This window comes from Castor canadensis, chromosome 16 (genome assembly GCF_047511655.1).
Source record: "Castor canadensis chromosome 16, mCasCan1.hap1v2, whole genome shotgun sequence".
Taxonomy (NCBI): domain Eukaryota; kingdom Metazoa; phylum Chordata; class Mammalia; order Rodentia; family Castoridae; genus Castor; species Castor canadensis.
This window is the reverse complement of record NC_133401.1, coordinates 43,563,460-43,586,499: the sequence shown is the minus strand read 5'-3', so window position 1 is coordinate 43,586,499 and position 23,040 is coordinate 43,563,460. Positions and strand designations below refer to the sequence as shown.

General features: G+C 36.8%; 1 protein-coding gene across 1 annotated transcript; it reads left to right on the top strand.

The window, feature by feature from the left end:
* Nucleotides 1-10,888: 10,888 nt before the first annotated feature.
* On the top strand, nt 10,889-19,408 carry Lect2 (leukocyte cell derived chemotaxin 2). The gene is made up of 4 exons (XM_020161242.2): nt 10,889-11,158; nt 12,743-12,839; nt 14,334-14,479; nt 19,107-19,408. The coding sequence occupies exons 1-4, from the start codon at nt 11,113-11,115 to the stop codon at nt 19,271-19,273; spliced, it is 456 nt and encodes a 151-aa protein (XP_020016831.1). The 5' UTR covers nt 10,889-11,112; the 3' UTR covers nt 19,274-19,408.
* Nucleotides 19,409-23,040: the final 3,632 nt, after the last annotated feature.

The window sequence follows — 23,040 nt, the reverse complement described above, 5'->3', positions numbered from 1 at the left end:
TTACTTCACTTGACATGATGACTTCTTCCATTTCCATCCATTTTCCAGCAAATGACATAATTTCATTCTTCTTAATAGCTGAATAAAACTCCTTGTGTGTTTTAAATATATTCATCCATGATGGGAACCTACGCTGATTCCATAGTTTGCCTATTGTTAACAGTATCCTCAATAAACATAGAGTATAGGTATCTCTATATTAAAATGATTTTGATTCTTTTAGGTATACACCCAGAAATGGCATAGCTTGATCATATGGTAGTACTATTTTTACAATTTTTAATTTTTGAGGAGCCTCCATACTGATTTCCATAGTGGCTGAACTAATTTATATTCTCACCAGCAATGAAAAAAGTGCCTTTCTCCTGCATTCTTGCCAGCATTTATTTATTATTAGCCATTCTGACTGGGGAGAGGTGGAGTTCTCAATGTCTATCCCTGATGACTAAGGATTATTGAACATTTTTTTGACCAGTTGTACTTCATTTGAAAAGCATCTGTTCGGTTCATTTGCCCACTTATCAACTGGCTATTTGATTTTTGGTGTTTAATTTTTTTAGTTCTTTATATATTCTGGATATTAATCCCCTGTCAGATGCATACAGGCAAAGATTTTTTTCTTATTCTGGAGGCTGTCTGTTTACTCTGTTTATTGTTTCCTTTGCTATGCAGAAGTTTTTAATTTAATTCAATCCCATTTGTCAATTCTTGCTTTTATTTTCTGAGCTATTGGAATCTTGTTCACAAAGTCCTTACCTATGCCTGTATCCTGAAGGGTTTCTCCAGTTTTCCCTCCAGTAGGTACAAAGTATCAGGTCTTACATTAAGGTCTTTTGATCCATTTTGAGTTTATTTTGGTACAGGGTGAGAGATAGGGTTCTAGTTTCAGTCTTCCACTTGTGGGTATCCAGTTTTCCCAGCACTGTTTTTTATTTTTATTTTTTATTTTATTTTATTTATTTTTTCATTTTTCTTTTATTATTCATATGTGCATACAAGGCTTGGTTCATTTCTCCCCCCTGCCCCCACCCCCTCCCTTACCACCCCCTCCGTCTCCTCCCTCTCCCCCCCCAATACCCAGCAGAAACTATTTTGCCCTTATTTCTAATTTTGTTGCAGAGAGAGTATAAGCAATAATAGGAAGGAACAAGGGTTTTTGCTGGTTGAGATAAGGATAGCTATACAGGGCATTGACTCACATTGATTTCCTGTGCGTGGGTGTTACCTTCTAGGTTAATTCTTTTTGATCTAACCTTTTCTCTAGTACCTGTTCCCCTTTTCCTATTGGCCTCAGTTGCTTTAAGGTATCTGCTTTAGTTTCTCTGCGTTAAGGGCAACAAATGCTAGCTAGTTTTTTTAGGTGTCTTACCTATCCTCACCCCTCCCTTGTGTGCTCTCGCTTTTATCATGTGCTCATAGTCCAATCCCCTTGTTGTGTTTGCCCTTGATCTAATGTCCACATATGAGGGAGAACATACGATTTTTGGTCTTTTGGGCCAGGCTAACCTCACTCAGAATGATGTTCTTCAATTCTATCCATTTACCAGCGAATGATAACATTTCGTTCTTCTTCATGGCTGCATAAAATTCCATTTTGTATAGATACCACATTTTCTTAATCCATTCGTCAGTGCTGGGGCATCTTGGCTGTTTCCATAACTTGGCTATTGTGAATAGTGCCACAAGAAACATGGATGTGCAGGTGCCTCTAGAGTAACAGTCTTTTGGGTATATCCCCAAGAGTGGTATTGCTGGATCAAATGGTAGATCGATGTCCAGCTTTTTAAGTAGCCTGCAAATTTTTTTCCAGAGTGGATGTACTAGTCTACATTCCCACCAACAGTGTAAGAGGGTTCCTTTTTCCCCGAATTGTCGCCAACACCTGTTGTTGGTGGTGTTGCTGATGATGGCTATTCTAACAGGGGTGAGGTGGAATCTTAGCATGGTTTTAATTTGCATTTCCCTTATTGCTAGAGATGGTGAGCATTTTTTCATGTGTTTTCTGGCCATTTGAATTTCTTCTTTTGAGAAAGTTCTGTTTAGTTCACATGCCCATTTCTTTATTGGTTCATTAGTTTTGGGAGAATTTAGTTTTTTAAGTTCCCTATATATTCTGGTTATCAGTCCTTTGTCTGATGTATAGTTGGCAAATATTTTCTCCCACTCTGTGGGTGTTCTCTTCAGTTTAGAGACCATTTCTTTTGATGAACAGAAGCTTTTTAGTTTTATGAGGTCCCATTTATCTATGCTATCTCTTAGTTGCTGTGCTGCTGGGGTTTCATTGAGAAAGTTCTTACCTATACCTACTAACTCCAGAGTATTTCCTACTCTTTCTTGTATCAACTTAAGAGTTTGGGGTCTGATATTAAGATCCTTGATCCATTTTGAGTTAATCTTGGTATAGGGTGATATACATGGATCTAGTTTCAGTTTTTTGCAGACTGCTAACCAGTTTTCCCAGCAGTTTTTGTTGAAGAGGCTGCTATTTCTCCATCGTATATTTTTAGCTCCTTTGTCAAAGATAAGTTGCTTATAGTTGTGTGGCTTCATATCTGGGTCCTCTATTCTGTTCCACTGGTCTTCATGTCTGTTTTTGTGCCAGTACCACCAGCACTGTTTTTTAAAAAGGCTGCCTTTTCTTCAACTTATGTTTCTGGCACTTTGTCAAGAGCCAGACGGCAGTAACTGTTTGGGCTTATTCTGTTTCTTCTATTTGATTCCATCAGTCTATGGTCCTGTTTTGTGCCAGTACCATACTGTTTTTTTCCTGCGAATCTGTAGTATATTTCCCAGTCAAGTATCATGATATGTGGAGCATTTCTTTCTGCTCAGGATTGCTTTGGCAATTCTGAGTCTTTAATGTTTCAAAATTCATATAATTTTAGGATTTTTTTCATATTTCTGTGAAGAATGTCATTGGAATTTTGATTGCATTGAATCTGTACATTGTTTCTGGTAGTATGGCCATTTAAACAATATTTATTCTATTGATAAATGAACATGATAATGGTTTCTTTCTTTGGTGCTTTCTACCTTTCACAGCAGAGGTCTTTGACACCTTTGGTGAAACGCATGCCAAATTTTTGTTGATGTTGGTTTTGAGGCTGTGTTGGTGTATAGAAAAGCCCCTGGTTTTTGCATACTGGTTTTGAATCTTGCTACTTTGCTGAAAGTGTGTATCAGATCTAAGAGTCTTCTCATAGAGGCTTTGAAGTCTTTTAAATATAGGATTATATCATCTGCAAACAGGGAATTTGACTTCTTCATTTCCTATTTGTATCTCTTTTATTTCTTTATCTTGACTTATAGCTTTGGCTAAGGAACCAAGCACTATATTGAACAAGAGTGGTGATAGTGGACACCCTTATCTCATTCCTGATTTTAGATGAAATGCTCTGTTTTTCCCTACTTAGTACAAAGTTGGCTATACAATTGTCTTATACCATCTTTGTTATGTTGAGGTGCGAATCTTCTATTCTTAGTTTCTTCAGGGCTTTGATTATGAAGGGATGTTGGATTTTGTCAAAGACATTTTCTACATCCATAGATGATTACATGATTCTTGTACTTACTTCTGTTTATATGCTATATTACATTTATTTATTTGCATATGTTGAACCATCCTTGCATTCCTGGAATGCAACCCACTTGCATGATGCATGATCTTTTTAATGTGTTGTTGGATTTAGCTTGCAAGTATTTTATTGAGGATTTTTTTTCACCTATTTTCAAGGAAATTGGCCTGTAGTTTTCCTTTTTTGTTTGTGTTGTCACCCAGTTTTAGTATCAGGGTAATACTGCCTTTATAAAATGAATTTGGAAGTGTTGCTTTTCTCTGTATTTTGTGAAATAGTCTGAGAAGCATTGGTATTAGTTCATCTTTAAATGTCTGGTAGAATTCAGTAGTGAATCCATGTGGTCCTGGCTTTTCTTGGTTGGGAGGTATTTTCTTACTGCAAAACACTACTGATGGGAATGTAGAATGGTTCAGCTACTATGAATGTTCCTCAATAAAAATAAAAATATAACTATCATATGATTTAGTAATACCTCTTTTGGGTATAGATTAAAAATCTTGAAGTCAGGATCTTGAAGAGATATCTATAGTTATTACAATACCAAGGTATGGAAACAATACAAATGTCCATCAATGGATGAATAAAGTATGGTATATACACATAATGAAACACTATTCAGCCTTAAAAAGAAAGAAATCCTTATTTTTGGTGGATAAAGGCTGTAATACTAGCTACTCAGGAGGTAGAGATCAGGAGAATCACAGTTCAGGGACAGCCTGGGAAAAGTTGAGATTGTGAGAATCATAGTTCAAGGTCACCTGGGAAAAAAGTTTGTAAGACCCCATCTCAACCAATGGCAGGATGCAATGGCATGTGCCTTACTTCCTAGTTATGTGGGGAAGAACAAATAGGAGAATCACAGTCTAGACAGGTCCAGGCATAAGTAAGAACCTATCTCAAAAGTAACCAACACAAAGAAGGCTGGTGGAGTAGCTCACATGGTAGAGTCTCTGCTTGGAAAATGCAATGCCCTAAGTTCAAACCCCAGTACTTCAAAAAAAAGAAGGAAATCCTATCACTTTCAACAACATGGATAAATCTAGAGGACATTGTGCTAAGTAAAATAAGCCAGGCACAGAAGGACAAATATGATTCCACTTATTTAGGACAACTCACATAGCTAGAAGAGAAGATTAGAATGCTTGTTGCCAGTGTTTGGGATGAGGTGGTCATGGGGAATTGTTCAACTAGTATGAACCAACAGTCAGTCATATGTTATACCACACAGCACCTATAGTCAAGAATACTGTATTGTGCATTTTAAGATATGTTAAGAAGACAGATCTCATGTTCTTACTATAAAAGAAACAAAACAAACAAAAACTCTATACACAAAAGAATACAAGGAAATTTTTGGAGGTGATAGATATGTTTGGTACCTTGAGTCTAGATATCATGTGTGTATCTATATATATCCAAATTCATCAAAATACATGCATTGAGTATTTCCACTTTTGTGTATCAATCATACTGACAGCTAAAAAAAAGTCACAACCTTGGATGAGACAATGATTTCTTAGCTATGACACCTAAATCACAAGCAGCTAAAGGAATAAAACAGGTACATTAAACTTCATTAAAATAAAAACTTTCTGTTTCAAAAGACTATCAAAAAAGTGAGCTGGGCATGGTGGTGCATGCCTGTAAACCCAGCACTTGGGAAGCTGAGGCAGGAGGATCTTTAGTTCAAGGCCAGCATGGGCTACATAGTAAGATCCTGTCTCAAAATAAAATAAAACAAACAAAAAAAGAAAGTGAAAAGACAACCTATATAATGGAGCAAAATATTTGCAAATTATATTATCTGACAAAAGTCTATGATCCAGAATATACAACTATAACTCAACAATAAAAAAAAATAGTCCAATTAAAATCTAGATAAATGATTTAAATAGATATTTCTCCAAAGAAGATAACAAAGGGTCAATAAGTACATGAAAAGATGCTCAACATCATTAGTCACTGGAGAAAGCAAAATAAAAACCATGATTCCACTTCACACCCACTAGGAACACTATAATTAAAAAGATAGCTGGTAACAAGTGTCAGGAAGGATGTGGAGAAAACTGGAACTCTCACAAATTACTAGTGCAAAAGTAGATTGATGCAGTCTCTGCAGAAAGTAGTTTGACAGTTCCCTAAAACATCCAATATACTGTTACCATATGCCTCAGCAATTCCACTCCTAGGTATATACCCAAGAGAGTTGAAAACATGTTCACGCAATGACTTTATATGAAGGTTCATAACATCATTATTTATAATAACCAAATGTCCATCAATTGCTGAATGGATGAACAGAATGTAGTATATTCACTCAATGGAACATTGTCCAGTCATAACAAGGAATAAAATATGAACACATGCTACAATGGATGAAAACATGATGAGTGAAAGGAGCCCTATACAATTCTGCTCATATGAAATGTCCAGAGTAAGTGAACCCAGAGAGAGAAAAGGTAGATTCATAGATGCTGGGGTTGAGGAAAGTGGAGAATGGAGAATGACTGCTAACGTGTATCAAGTTTTCATTTTTGGATGATGAAAACATTCTGGAATGAGAGAGTGGTATGACTTTTGGCACTTATGGAAAAGAACTGAATGGTACAATTTAAGAGGGGTATGTAAATTTAATCTCAATTAAAAATATGAAAAATATAAGCACATACATTTAATATGCATAATGGTGCTCCCTTTTCCTCTTGTCTCATTCCCATCCTAAAGCACAGACACGTGGAGTGGCCATGCTTATCCTCTGGCTTCTTCTATTGCCTGCCCATCTCCAGAGACTCACAGTTGAAAACATTGGGCCTTAGGGGCATGGAAGGAAATCAAGGAGCCAGAGGTTCATGGATCAGCTAGGGGAGATCTAGGGGAAATATTTCTATTCCATTTCTTCGTGGGAGCCTGCCTAGCAAATGTGAGGCCCTGAGTTCAAACCCCAGTACCGTCAAAAAAAAAATCAAAACCATTTCTTTGCGGGAGAAGAAATAGGTTTCACACTGGACCACAAAGCTGGCTGGGGAATCTCTTAAAAAATTTCACCTTTCTAATCTCATTCTAGTCTCTTAAGCACTTTCCTAAGGATTGTAGCACCAGGAAGGAAGGAAGTCCATCCTTCTGTCTGTCTATCTGTCATCTACTTAATCATCCTATTCATCTATCTTCTGGCTAGCTAGCTATCTCTGTGCTCATTTATTTGGTTCCCAGTAACTTAATGAGCCTGAATCACTCTCCCTTCACCTGAGACTGGGACACTGAGAACACTAAGGGCCAAATTCTGGATTGAGGTAAATTCTCATCTATCATATCTTAATATATATGCTAATGTCAGTACAGTAACAGTTGAGAAAGATTTTGTACTGAGCAAGACCCTGGGGACAAGCTTGCATTTGGTTTGACAGAGTACCATGCTTGATTAGTAATGTCTGCTTTGGACATATGAGGAAATTCATTGTGTATGTTCTGCAAATTTCCTACCTGACATAAATTTTTCTCCCTCAGGAACCTAAAGACTCCTGAAAACTTTCTGCAACATCCCTCTAACCTTGAAATACTGCAATAGCTATGATGTGAAGTTGCATTGTTGCATTGTATGTACAGTATTCAGTTTCTAGGTAGGTTCTTCTGTGTGAACCCCAGGAGCAGGAGAGTAGGAGGGAGCCCAGTGTGTTTGGTCACATCACCCAGGTCAACAACCCTTTGACAGGACATTGGCCCTCTCCTCCTCATAAAGGCTTCAAAGTTAAAGGTCAAATAAAAGATCAAAGATCTTTTCATACTCTCTCACAGTTAAGTGAAACCAAAATGGTTTCATGTAAACTTTCCAAATGGAAACTTACATGCCTGTGTCCAGTACTTTAACTCTTTTGCTATTTAGTATTCTATGAAAAACTGTAGTCTTACCTTGCATTTTACTTTTAGTGCTATGCTCAGTTGAAGATAGTACACATTAATAAAAATACTGATATTCTTGACAATAAAGACAATTTAAAAAGAAGAAATACATATACCCAAAGTGGTAAAGGGGATTTGTTTCATATTGTTTTGGATTTTGGAGTGATTTCTGCAATAAATAATGTATCATACATCTAATCAGAACCTTCAATATAGCTATTTCTTGAATCAACAGAGGAATTATCAACAAAAAGACACAATTAGCCCTAAGCAAAGAAAAGCAAATACTTTCTTGACTAATGGCTTAACTAGAGAGAAAGAACAGAACAGAACAGAGAAATAACAGAAATAACAAGGAAAGATATCTGCTAAGCTGCAGCAGGGTATAAATATCTCCAACATTTATCAACAACACAGCGAGGGCCTCAGAAGAACCCGGCCCTAAATACAAGCAAACTGGAGAGAATAGAACAATGAGCTCCCATGACACTCACCTACCTTCAACAACTGCCAGTCATGGCAAATTGCATTTAACCTACTTTTCCTTACTCTCTAGACTCCTGGGTTATTTTGAAACAAATCTGAGAATATGACTTCATATTCATGTATTTTTAAAGGATCAACTATCATAAAAGTCATAATGCATTCTGCTTAAAATTATCCCTAAAGTCATCGGTGTTAAAATGAGCAGCATTACAGTCCCCACTTCTGCTTCTCTTTCTCTTTTGCTTTAATCAGACTCCAAACAAGGTCCGTACATTGCGTTTTGTTGATCAATCTCATAAATCTTTTTTTTTTTTTTTTTTGGTGCGACTGGGGTTTGAACTCAAAGTTTTGTGCTTGCAAAGCAGGTGCTCTTACTGTTTGAGCCACACCTCTAGTCCATTTTTCTATAGTTATTTTGGAGATGGGGTATCTCATGAACTATTTGCCTGGGCTGACTTTGAACCATGATCCTCCCAGGCTCAGTTTCCCAAATAGCTAGGATTACAGGAATGAGCATAAATCTTTTTTAATCCACAGATTATACCTACCTGTTTTTCCTTTCCTTATATTTGTGGAAGAAACCAAATTCTTTACCCAGGAGAGCTTCCCATAGTCCATTTAACTGCCTGCCTCCCTGAGGTATCATTTCACCAGCTGGCCTCTGCCTCCATTGTTTCTCGAACCTAATAGTTAAGAGCTAAAGTCTTCATAAGTCCTGAGTTCATTTTTTTAGCAAGAGTAATTCCCAGGTAGCGTGTGTACTTCCATCAAGAGTCACACAATGTCTGTCTCTCCCTCCCTTTTTGTGTTTTTCAATGACAAACTAATCAGGTCAGCTTTGCACCATCCATGACTCTTGCATAGGCCCTATTTCATTAGGGGCTTTGAAACTGGATTTTACCACCTTCTGCGCTTTGGAGGAGTGCTCTGGTTTCAGAGAGGAAGGTCATTGAAAAAGGCTGATACCAAAGGCAGGAAAATGGGAGGAAGGGGGCTACAAGTAGAAAAGCAATAGAATTGTGGGAGCAAAGATTTTGTACTTTTAAAAGTGTGAGGGGTACTGCTAAATTATCCTTCCCAAAGAGCCTAAACCAACTTCTACTTTCAGTAAGTGTGTTCGTCTCCATATACCCTTACTTTGTCAATTTGATTGGTTAAAACTTTACCTCATTCTGGTTTACAATTGTTAATTACAAGAGAAGAGCAATATATTTTCAAATTCATACTGGTAACTTGTATTTATTCTTCTGTAAAAATCTGTTGATATCTTCTGCCCATTTTTTCCATCAGTTTGTCTACATCTTTTACTTTTTAAGAATTCTCAGTATATTAGGGAAATGAGCCCCTTCTGTGGCATGTCCTACGTGTTAGAGATGTTTTTTTACTGATTACTGTCTTTTGACTCTGATTAGGACACTGTTTGTTTTATAGAAATTTTATATTGCCACACAGCACATTAGCAATGTTTCCTTCATAGTTTCTGACATTCTTTGAAAGGCTTAACCATTCCAAGACCATTAAAAATCATTCACAATTTATGGTTTCCCTTCCTTCCTTCCTCCCTGCCTCTCTCCCTTCCCTCCTTTTGATTCTGCATAGAAATGATTGGTTCTCTTTGATGTAAGGATCAAGTTTTTATTTCATGCCAGATGTTTCAATACTATTTATGGATGACTTCTCTCTTCCCTAAGTGGTCTGAGCAGTGCTTTTATCATGGACTACACATTGTATGCATTTGTGTCTGTTTCTGCAACTTGTGTGTACTAGTGCTCTATTCTTTTTTCAGTACCTGGTTCTGTGACACATTCAAATGTTGGCCTTCTGCACTGTATACCCTACATGCCTCCTTGAAGGGTTGTGTGTGAACCCAAGTGGTGTGCAGTCTAATTAGTGTAGTTTAGTTATCATTGCATGACATACATCCCGAGCCTCAAAGGTGTCAAGTGACAGTCAGTTATTGCTCATACCTTTATAGGGAATGCTGGACTGGGTTCAGCAGGGTTGGCTCTGCTTCACGTGACTTTCATTTTATTCCCAGGGCAGCAAGTTAGCCTGGGAATGTACACCCCACTGTGATGGAAGAACACAAGAGGGTGAGTACAAGGGAAAAGACCCACAGGCCCAGGCTGTGCTGATACATTGTCACCTCTGCCTCATTTTATGGGTCAAAGCCACAGTTGACCTAAAATCATGGTTGACAAAGTCCCCTTCTGACCCTGATTGAGACACAGCAAGTGTGTGGATACAGAGAAGGTGAAGATTTGGGGCCACAATTCCAACCTCCTGTGGCTACTGATAATTGTTTAAATGGTGATGCTTCTATAGAAAATTTCAGGTCCTCATTTAAGATTAAAGATAGAAAGGGGCTGCTAATATATACCTGACTTATCTTAAATTCAGAAAACTAAAGTACATAGAAAAGTACAGAGAGCATTTAACATCCAAAAACAAAAGGTTGCTTTTTTATTCAAGAAATCTAACTCTACAAATACATAGAGATTATCTTCTTTTAAACTATTATATTATACTCTATATCACTATATCATAATTCAGATATCTTTTCCTCTACTGATAGATGCTTTTGCTTATTACAAATAAGCAAACATTTAAAATCACATTTTATCAAAATGTTAGTTATCTACAAATATTGCACAGATGAAATCCAACTTAACTGATAATTTAAAACAATCCTAAGGGATATACCGTACTGAAAAATGTTATAGAGGGATCATACATTATTACTGATCAATTCTCTTCTGAAATATGTGCTCCTCAAGAAATGAACAAAAAATAGTACTTAATACACCATTATTCACGAGTATTCTACTAGCCACAGCCCAAAAGACCATCAATCTGCACCTAGTGTTATCATTTCCTGTTAATATTTAGTCAGTATTTCCAATAAAACTGGCTTCTTCAGATCAAAGGCTTTTCCATAGGTTCTAAAGGCAAGTCAAATAGCTGTCCATGGAATATTAGGATTTGACTTGCTCCATCCTCTTACATTTTGTGTCTTATACTAAATTAAAGAAAGAAGAGGTAAAGAATTCTAAGGCTAAATTGCTAGAAATATTCAAACCTGAATATTCTTCAAAGACAGTGTGGAGGCAATATTAATTGGAGGAAGAAACACAAGGAAAGCAAAATTCAGATGTTTTCTATGGAAGTACTCCTTTTGGCTGCTTTGATTTCCACTGGTAAGTCAAAAGTACAATTTTAGACTCTTGGCTAATTTTTACAAATAGATTTTAGTGGTAGATTTAAAAGTCATTAGTAGCACAATCACAAAAAAAGTATATTGGCTATTAAAAATAGATTAGGAAGGATGTATGGTGTGGGGAGAAGTCTCTCCATTTCTACCTGAATGCTCTGGTTCTTTAAGGAGGGAACATTAATGTGGAGTAGGAAGACTTTCATAAAGCTTTCCAATCTTGGTCTGGGATTTAACTGGAACAAAACTAGAAAACAAAAACTTGTACACGGACTTAGAAAGTTTCTAACACAAAAGGTGGTGTAGATTAGAACAAAGGGACTGCTTATAGCATTAAGGGAGAAAGAAGAAAGAAAAATAGATTAATAAATTGTCTAATATATATGCCTCACCTTCCAAGGATAAATGCTAGTTGCCAGAGTGATGGCCCTGTATCTTGATCAGGGTGTTAATTTGAAGCTTTGATCCAAGATGGAAGACTTCTAAAGCCCACATTTTAATTATATTAGAGAGTATGCTTAATGGGTATCTGTAGTTTCTCTTCACAGTAAATGTATAGCTTGTTTCAAAAGGAAAGATTGAGTTTCTTCACTGTATCTTTATGAATGTTAACACTGGATATCAGGAAATTTAATTCAATTGACAGTGCTTGTGACATCAAAAAGACAAGCTGTGCTTAATGTTTGCACAAAGTACACTGAGAGAGACAGCCCCTTCTGCATGGTTTAACATTCGGTAACTTTTTACATAATTGTTCCTACTTCCTTTCTCACTTCTACTCTGTTCTCACTTCTTATCTGACTCCACTCCAGATGAAATTGCTTTGACTTTTTTTTTTTTTTTTTTTTGTGGTACTGCTTGCTAGGCAGATGTTAGACTACTTGAGCCCCTCTGTCAGTCCTTTCTTGTGTCGGGTATTTTTGAGATAAGGTCTTGCTTTTTTGCCGAGGCTGGCCTTGTACTTTGATCCTCCTGATCTATGCCTCCTGAGTAGCTAGGATTACAGGCCTGAGACACCAGTAACTGGTTTGCTTTGACATTTTAGATTATTTCTAGACTCTCCCTCTTCCTTGTTCACAAATAGAAAAGAGATTTATTTAGGGTTGAATAAACTTGACTAAAGTATGTTTTGCCTTTAATTCAAACATTTGCTTGTATTTGATTATTAGAACCACAAAGGATTTCAAAATTACTTTAGAATTTCTAAAGTTATTTCTTTGAGCTGTGCTGTTTGGTTATTTTTGCTTAACCTAAGCACAATGGTCCCTCTGTTAGCTAATAAATCAAAAAAAATTGAAAATCATAAATCACACATTAGAGGATAATCTAAAATAAAGTATAATGTGGAGGTTAATGCTTATAAATAAGTAAATATCTTTTAGGCCATAGAACAGTGTTCTGTGGCCAGGGAAAAAGTCAATTTTATGTTTGAATCAGGATAGAAAACTTTGTAAGGAAGATCTTCCCATAAGCTACAGAATGAGGGAAGTAGACTTCTCAGAATCCCCTGGAGACTTATAAGTAAATGGAGGTTGGAGACAACTCAAGCTCTCACAGTTCTCCTTTTCAGCACTGGCTGGGCCATGGGCTAACATATGTGCTGGCAAGTCTTCCAATGAGATCCGGACATGTGACAGCCATGGCTGTGGACAGTATTCTGCTCAAAGGTATGGTGTTTCACAAACAACCACCAACTTCTTTGGTTCCTCCTTCTTTTCTTAGTGTCCTTGCCCTCAAGGTCTCCCAATGACCTCCCGACAGTAGGAAAACTCAGAGATGTGTGTAACATTGCTGTCTTTGGAGCAATTTCCAAGAACTTTGCTTTAAGGATGGACTCTAAATTGGGAACAGATTATGAGATAAGGAAAAGAGAAGGGAATAAACACAATGCTTTCCTCTCAAAGTCTCTACAAACTGACTGACCTCACCTAACTTCCCAAAGTGAAAATCAAACACATCATATTGCATTTTATAGACAAGGAATTTGAACTGAAGGACCAAACAGTTAAGGGTCCATCAAGCCCAGCTGGAGATGGAGATGGTAAAGGCTACACTTGAATCCAGGGTTTTGGATTATTTTCCCATCAGCCTTGGTGTTACTGAACCACACTCTGAAATTTGACCATTAGAGGCTGACCCTCAGCAGGCAAGAGAGCCTCTTGATCCCTTCCAGACAATGAGAGAGGAATCTGTGGATTTTTAATAATATGCATACTACTTTGGGGAGACACCATCTGATAAAACTGTCAGGTGTACAATTGTATCAGTGATCTCCATCCTGATTAAAGTAGAACTCTCCCTTATACAGATATGATTTACAAAGCAAACTCAAACACCCTAAGTGGGATTAAGAGACGGGGAACATGGAAAAATGGCCTCCGTATTGGCAAAATTAACTCATTTAGTTCATACTCTAAAGTTTTTGCGCTTGATTTATACAGCAACTTCTTGGCTCTTCACTTGGAACCTGATCCATGTTGCCTTATACACAACTCTAAAAATCCTGGTGAATCTGACTGTACACGAGTACCCTATTGGATGGGAGAAGAGCCTGGTAGGAAGCAGACATACTGAGAGCAGTAAAAATCCAGAGCCAAGGGATTGTTAGAGACAACCTCAAGAAACCTCACCATCTGGAATCATTTTGTGTTTGTGCTCCATGCAGTTTACTGAACCCAGGAGGTATCCGTCACTGCATTAAAATACCAGATGCAGTAAATGATGTTTACAGGGACTTTTTAAATGGGAGAAAAATAAGACTAGGGTAACATGTTATACTTTTATGATAGGTTCCCATAAAAAGACAATCCTTCAAAAATGGTCTTGAAGGGGTCAAGATTCAGACAGCTATAAAATTTACTTATGTGTTCTGTCTCATTTCCTCAAGATATCATATAATAATAACTAATATTTGTTTAAGGTTTACCATGTACCAAATACTATTTTAAATGCTTTAATCTTTACAACATGGTTATTACTACTTGTAGAGAGACAGCTTAAAACTAGGCTAAACAGAGTGTTGAAAAATGGGGCATCTAAACATGTCTGGAAGGTTGAATTTTTGATGCCCTAGGCTGAGATCAGTGGGCTAGCACCACATTCCTGGTAATCAGGTTCTCAGGGGCAACTCCTTCATCTGCTTGTCCTTATTTCCATTCTAGAGATCAGAGGTCTCACCAGGGTGTGGATGTCCTGTGCTCTGATGGATCTACCGTGTATGCACCATTCACTGGAATGATTGTGGGTCAGGAGAAACCTTATAAAAACAAAAATGCAATCAACAACAGTGTTCGGCTATCTGGAAGAGGTAAGAGAGGTAGTAGACATACCTGGGATACCTACTGGAGATGTTGATATTTCTTTAATGCATTAAAACCTGCAGGTTTCATAATAGATGTTTTATACTTTTTTCAAAATGATTAAACCTACATCACAAAGGATATACCAAACAAAAATGGTGAACACGTTTCCAAAGATGCTCCAACACTCTTCCTGAAACCTATGTAATCCACCAAACTGTGTAGCCAACTGAAGGTGTTCCTTTTCTGTGGCGCACGTAGTTTTGCTTCTAAAAAAAACTCTAAACAAAATCACTTTCAGGAATATTATCTGTAATGAACAGAAAATTTCATTTACCAAAATCTCACAGTTTGTTAAGTGTTGACATTTCTGCAAGAATTGAATGAACTATTCCCAAAGAAGCCCTCTATTTTTTAAGTAGGTCTCCTACTATGCCAGGTTTGGGGTTTGTTGTTTGGTTGTTTGAATACTATTGAGGGATAATGTATGTGCAAAAATGTGCACAATGAGTAAGTATACAGTTCCACGAATTGTAAGGTTTGGTTGTTTTGGTTTAACTGAGGTATAACATACACACAAAACCATGCTTAATGTGTAAGTGTACAGCTCCATTCAGATCATGACCAGCCTCCCAAGATCCCTTGTGCTACAGGTCAGTCACTCTCCCAGCTTCCAACACCACAAAATAATTTTTCCTTTTCTGTTTTAAAATATAGAATAAAATAGATGAGATGGGGTGTGTTCAGGGTGGTATGGTCATAGACTAGATCATAAATAGTATGTATGACCTTTTTGTGGGGCTTCTTTCATTTCACATCATAGTTGTGAGATTCACTGACATTTTTGCATCCATGTTCACTTTTTTTGATATTTAGCATACCGTTATATGCATATAAGTTCTTTTTTTTTTTTTTTCAGTATTGGGATTTGACCTCTGTGTCTTGTGTTTGCTAGGCAGGCACTCTATGGCTTGAGCCATGATCCAGTCCTCTTTGCTTTAGGCTTTTTTCAAATAGGGTCTCATATTTATACCCAGGTTGACCTGGACCGTGATCCTCCTATTTATGCATCCTGCTCAGCTGGGATAACAGGCACACACCACCATGCCCACCTTTAAAAAAATTGGTTGAGATGGGGTCTCACAAACTTTTTGCCTGGGCTGACCTTGAATCAAATCTTCCTGCTCTCTTCCTCCTAAGTAGCTAGGATTACAGGTTTGAGCCGCTGTGCCTGGTATTGAACCTAGGATCTTGTTCATGTTAGACAAGGGCTCTACACTGAGATACAACCCCAACCCCTCTTGCACTTTTAATGAACACATACATATGCATTTTTTGGTGAGGGAGTGGGTCCAGAGGGCACCCCTTCACCAAGGTTGTAAGGGAACCCAAGTCTTTGAGAAGCTATTTGGTGACTGTCCTCTGTAGACCTACAATGACAACAGAAACTGGTACTATTAACCTGGGTTCTCTAAAGAGTGGCACTTAATGGCCAAGGCCACGGTCAGCATGATCACCTTACAGGCAGCAATCTGAAGAAGCAATCAGGTTCATCCAAACCTCAGAGTACTGTGGCATTAGTTAATTATGGTCACCCTAGAACTGCATAGATAGGCAGTCTACGAAAGCCTTATTGGAAATGCTCTAGATCTCATGAACAAAATTCTGACTCTAATCATCATGATAATGGGTCACAAGCTGGGTCACTCCTTGAGCCAGTTTAGTCCCAGAGTTCCTTGAATGAAAGAGAGTGAGTCCCCCTACAGAAGGGCCCTGCCGCAGAGCCAAAAATTTATTTTGTAACCTTATTTCTAGCCATCCCCAAAGGACCTATAGCTATTTAATTGGATGACTACACATTGGGGGAAGAATAAATGAGGATTTTCAGAGATTTTCTTTTACACTTGCTTAAAATTGACACTAATTCTACTGTGGGCCACCAGCAGACTAGGGGCTTATAGGCACAGCATTTCACTTGGGCTCATCCTACACTGGGACCAGAACATCCTCACTTCTACCCTGCTGTTAATTATCCGGTTTCAGAATCAACCTGTTTAACAACTGGCAGAATGCTGTATGGGAATGCTGTGTCACATGGAATAAGTGTGTCTTCAGCTATACTAGATACTGCCCCAGTTTTCCAAAGTAGCTGTACTGGTTTTCCCTCCTGCCTGGAGTATGAAAGTTCCAGTTGCTTCACACACAATGCTTAATGTCATCTAATTTACCCCTGAATTTCATTTTCACTTGTGTGTAGTGTATGTCATTGTGGTTTTAATTTTCATTTCCCTGATGGTTGATGAAATTGGCACCTTCCCATATTTATTTGTAACATGGATATCATCTATTTTTTATTGTACTGGAGGTACATTGTGACATTTACAAAAGTTTTTACAATGTATCATAGTTGAATTCACCCCTCCATAATTTTCCTTTCCCCTCTTTCCCCCCCAGAATATCATCTTTTTTTGATATGCATATTTGAACATTTTTTTCCATTTTCTATGGTATTGTACTTTTCTTGTTGATATGTGGGGAGCTCTTTATATATTCTGGATATTAGTCCTCTGTTAAATATGTACACACAAATTCTTCTCCCACTTTGTGGGCTGCCTTTCCATTCCCTTATGTGTCTTTTTAGTAGACAGAGATTCTAATTTTTAAAGTTAAATTTAGTTAACAATTTCCCATATTGTTTGCCAACCCTGAAGATATGAAGATATTCCCTTAAGTTTTTTTCTAATAAGCTTTATTGTTTCAGCCTTCAGATTTAGATCTAGAATCCATCTATAATGGCTTGTGTAAGGAGTGAAACAGGGATCAAGATTTTTTTTTTCTACACTGATTTCTAATTGACTCAGCAACATTACTTGACAAGATCATTTTTTTTCTTCTACTCTCTGCAATATCTTTTTGTCAGAAATCAGGATCTGAATATCTATGGGTCTGTTTCTGGACATGTCTCATCAGCTAGTCAACTTGCATAAATACCACGCCTTAATTTACAATAATATAAAATACATATTGATACCTGGTAGTGTTTCTCAACCTTGTTCTTCTTTCAGACTGTCTTGGCAATTCCTAGCCATTAACATTTCCAAATAAATTATAGAACCAGTCTGTCAATCTCCACCAAAATCCTGTTGGGGCTTTCATTGGGTTTGCAGGGAATATATAGATCAAATGGATAAGAACTAAAAAATTTAAAGTCTTCCAACCAATGAGCATGTTATATCCTCTGATTGTTTAGGTCTTCTTTCATTGCTTATATTAGTTGTTGCACTAGTAGTTTCAGTATAGAAGTCTCACATATCTTTTTTAATGTACATTCATAAGACCTACCTTATAGAGTCAGTTTACATCTTCTGTAGCACTACCATTCAATAGAAATACAACACAAGCTATCTATGTAACTTTAAATTTTCAAGTAGCCTTATTAAAGTAAAAAGAAACATTAAATCTTAATATTTTATTCAACCCAATACCTCTAAAATATTATTTAAATGTACAATCAATATAAAAATTGAGCTATTTTACGCTTTTATACTAAATCTTCAAAATGCATTGTATATTTTACCCTGAAGCACATCCTAATTCAGATTAGTTACATTTCAAGGGCTAAACAACCACATGTAGCTAGTGGTTACCTACTGGACAGCACAATTCCATAGCTTTACTTTTTTTGGTCACTTGACCTGTTTATGCTGAGAGCATCTCCTACTGTCTCTGCTTTAAACAGAAGTTTTCTGTGCTATTTAATGCAGGGATAACTGTAACTGCTGTGTCTTCATTGGGAATTAAGGCAGTTAGCAAAACACAGTGTTATCCTTAGCAGTCTTGTTTCAATGCCTTTTGGCCTAAATTCCATTTTCTAGTATGTTACCAGAAAGGATCGTAACACTTGCTTTCTTGTTGCTTCCATTTGCTTGGCAAATATTTCACCAGGTCTGTATTTTTAGCCTTTTCAATCACTGTGTTATTCTATACAACACAGAACTGGACTTTACTTTTCAAGTCAATGGGGAAAATTTTGAAATAGAGAAAGTTAGGTCCCTTCACATTTATAATCCTCTTTTTTTTTTTTTGTGGTACTGGGGTTTGAACTCAGGGCCTCATGCTTGCTAGGCAGGCACTCTACCACTTGAGCCACTCCACTAGCCCCCTTTCACATTTATAGAATGACTCATATATTTGGTCCCTGTCATAATTATTTCATTATACTGACTCTATTACTCTACTTGGTGAGTCCTTCCTTTTTTTAAAAAAAAAGGTTTTTTTTATATTTAGGAAAGTTTACATTTCTATTCCAGATACTTATGTTTTTCTTCATTCTTACAGTCTAATAGTTTTATTAGAATATGTCATTGTTTTGGGTCAATTTTCTACTATCTGATGTTTTTCTGCTACTATTCTTAAATACCACTATTGAGCTTTCATTTGAATCTATTCTGCCTTTGGCATCTTGTAATTGCAGTCTTTCATTTTAATAGGATTCTGTCATTTTCTTCTATTCATCCTTTGAGTTCTTTCCACTCTCTAACTTGTTTTTTCTCTATTTTTGTTCTTAAGTTTTAAATTTTTGACTCAAGACTACTGAAGTCCAGATAATGAATAATTAGACTTATTTTCTTTTAGGTTTCTGTGTCAAAATTTTCTACATTAAGCCAATTAAGTATAAAGGTTCTATCAAGAAGGGAGAAAAACTGGGAACTGTACTGCCCTTGCAGAAAGTCTATCCTGGCATACAACCGCATGTACACATTGAAAACTGTGACCTGAGTGATCCTACTGCATACCTATAAGCAAAGACAAAAACCGATCTTCTAAACACAAAATCATCTTCTTAAAAACCTAGATGCATACCCTGCTTCTCAAGAAATTCGTATTCAAACAGAATATGACAGATGCAAGAAATAAAAGCAGAATTTTGGTTTCAACTCACTGTCACTTTGATGTTTAGGTATGAATTAATTTCTTGGGGCTCTCTGATCTTTTTGTCACCTACAGAACCTCGGGTGGTTTTCTGTTTAGATTTCTCAGTCCAGAAGACCTAAGATAAATAAACAAGTAAATCCAAACAGGTTCTGACACCTTTCAAAACAGTCACCTTTCTACATGAAAGTGAGAAAGTCCCTTCTTTGGCACATGAATGAAGAGTGGCTTACATTGGTAGGCATAGTATACATTGAATAAACATTAGTTCAAAAAATTGGGGTGTTCTTTTGAGTTAATGTAATGAAAGTTCTCAAACAATACTCCGACCCTAGGTGTGTCTAACTGTTTGGAGGAAGAGCTGCTTACATGGATAAGGAAGGATTTGCTGGTCTTTCTACCTACACTCTTCAATGCTCTGTAAGAGTGATAGGTTTTCTAAGTAATGAATGATGTCATACTCTAAAAAGAACACAAATTCTACATTTCAGTGAGGCTGTATTACAGGGAGTGCTAGAAAGAGAAACAAGACTACCTTTAATTGAATTATCTCATGAACTAGGTCAGCCAGCCTCATCTAGCCATAAGTATATTCTAGCCACTTATTTCTATACATCACTATATGTAATTATAATACACATTATTTTTAGTTTTGTTGACAAGAGGAAACAAGATCACACATGTTCAAAGAAACAGAGGTAATTCTGGCTCTGTAAGAAATGAGTAAGATGAATTAATCATTATGAAAACTTTCTTCATGAAATTTTGCTTAAAGTCTTTTGAAGTATAGAAAACTCAAGCAGGATGATTCCATTTTAATATGTAGATATGTTAGAAGGAAAGATAATTAATTGAACTTTAATGCTGGAGAAATGATTCCATTTGTATACCAGAGGCTCTATATAAAATGTTCTTTAAGCTGGTATTGTGGCACATGCCTATGATCCCAGTACTTGGGAAGCCAAGGTAGGAGGATCATGAGTTCAAGGCCAGCCTGGGCTACATAACAATGTTCAAAAGCAATGTTCGTGATATCACCTGGAATAATCCAAATGCCTATCAACAGTGACATACATTAAAAAATTGTATTGTTGAATGAAGTATTATACAAATCCATAATAAATAGACCTCAGCTCAACTTAATAAAATAGATTGATCATAGCAACATCTAGCAATTTTAAGAAAAGCCCCAAATATAACACAAAGGATGATACCCTTTTTAAATAAAGTTAAATGAAATCAAAACAAAATTTCTAAGAACACATATAGAGGTAATAAAATTAAAAAGGAAAACAAGAAAATAATGAACACTAATTATCTCAGGGCAGGACAGGGGAGAATCACATAGAAAGACTTAAGTTATTATCAATGCTGTAATTTTGTAGCTGTGGGTGATTTCATGGTCATTCATTATTATGAATAATGCTTATGCTAGGAGGCAAAAGGACTTTCATGTAAGTGACAGGAAGAATGAACTAATGGTGTTTCTCAGATGTCTGAAGACCTATGTCATATAATTATCACCTTCTTATATCCAGTTAGATACTATTATATAAAACTAGCATCTTATATAAAATAAGCAAGTTAGGAATTAATTTTTTGGTTAAAACATCTGTATCCAGCACCATCAAATTTGATGATCTCTTGTTTTTATTTCCTTGGTACCCACTAACTCTACAGATTGTTTCTGGAGATTACATTTGTTTTCAAAAGATAAAGTCTGTGCTCCCATTGAATATACAAAAAAGGAAATGGGATGCAGGCTTTGAAGGCAACTTTAAAAGCCCTCTAAATTATTTGAACAATGAAATCTATGCTTAGTCTTTCTTTACCTTTTAAAGTGGTTATTTACGCTCATTATCTGGACTGGAGAGCCTCCCAAAAGCAGAGCAAGAGCACTACCTTCTGCCTAGTGTTCATATCTGTTCAAGGGAAATGCAAACTTTGGAAAGAACTTTTTTTAAGGAAGAACTGGAAAACAGCGCCCTCTGGTGCATTGTATTAAAGTGAAGTTTTCCCATGTAGGTTTGAATGCCAAAATAGTTTTGGTAAAAACATTATAAAGTTGGAGTGACAAGAAGTAATACTACTGAGTAACTTACTTTTCCTTAGTAAAAGTGACTATAATATATACTTTGAAAGTTGTGGTGTCAGATATTGTCAGTTTTGCTAAGTTGAATAAAAGCATTTTTTTATTTTGAAAATGTTTTGAGTTAGTGGTAGAACATTAATTTAATGGATGCACAACATCAGTGGCTATTTTAAGAGGCCAGGACTTCAGAGGAAAGAATTCTTACATTTTTAGAGGACAGTTACCACAAGTAGTGGCACAGTGATACACACACACTTAAAAATCTGCTTGCCTCCTGACTTGCCTTTCCTATACTGAGTACAATCCAAATGAGGCCAGCAAGGCTCATAAGAAAGGAAAAGAAAATGTAAGAATTCTATTTTTGTGTTTCTTCAAAACAGCCTACAAAAGAATCTCTCTTCTCATTCTCTCCATTTACTTTTTTTCCGCAAAATTATCCAAACCTTTCCTGAATTCTTCAACAAATGCAGGCTTTTTAACATTAACAAGAATGCTTACAGAACTATAAATATTTCTGAAGGCTGAAATTTAAAATCCACCTAAAACAACTCATTCAATTATCTAGACTCCTGTAATCTTAGCTAAACAGTGCTTTTTCATAAACTTCCAATGTACATGGAGATGTTTCCATTAGACAAAGCACTAAAAATATTCCAAATTTTGTCTCTTTTGGTTGTCTTAAAAATGTTTTGCTCTATCTGGGTGCCTCACAGCTATAATCCTGGCTACTCAGGAGGCAGAGATCAGGAGGATTGCAGTTTGAAGCCAGCCTGGGCAAAATAGGTCAAGAAAAAACCCATCACTCACATACACACACACACACACACACACACACACACACACACACACACACACAAAAGGGCTGGTGGAGTGACTCAAGGTATAGGCCCTAAGTTCAAGCACCAGTTCCCAAAAAAAAAAAAAGTTTTGCTCTTCCTTAACCTAATAAGTTAGACCAAGTAGAGGAATTTACATGAATTAATGAACTTAGATTATCCTGAGTTTTGCTCTAAACTTCATTATAGTGATTAGTTCTTCAGGTTCGACTACAAGGTTGCTGAAAAGGACCACTTAGAGGAGAACTCATCCTAGTCATCCAGTCAATGTGCTCCCTCTCTCTGTGCCAGAAGCTATGGGGAGAACTACCTCTGACCACTCTTCTCTAGTTCTTCTGTTTTGCTTGCTTCGCCTCTAGTGTAAATACACTGGAGCTCTGTCACCTTGCCATGCAGGTATAGACAATATTCTGCCTCCCCTCCTCCTGTATGCCATACTAAGTTAACATTGAGCAAGACTGGAGGCTTATCACTGCCGTATTTCCACCACTGCTGTGGCACCCAGCTGTATCTCTGTTAAGCCATTTCTTTTATGTTTGTGGTTCTGTTACCCTGATAGGATTTCTAGTTTCCTATTATGTGCTGCTCTGTACCTTCCTCCAATCTTAAGACAAAAATGACATGATCTAAAATAGCAGTAAGTCAGTCTTTAAGAAATTGGTTTTAGCTAGGTGCTGGTAGCTTATGCCTGTCATCATAGCTAGGCAAG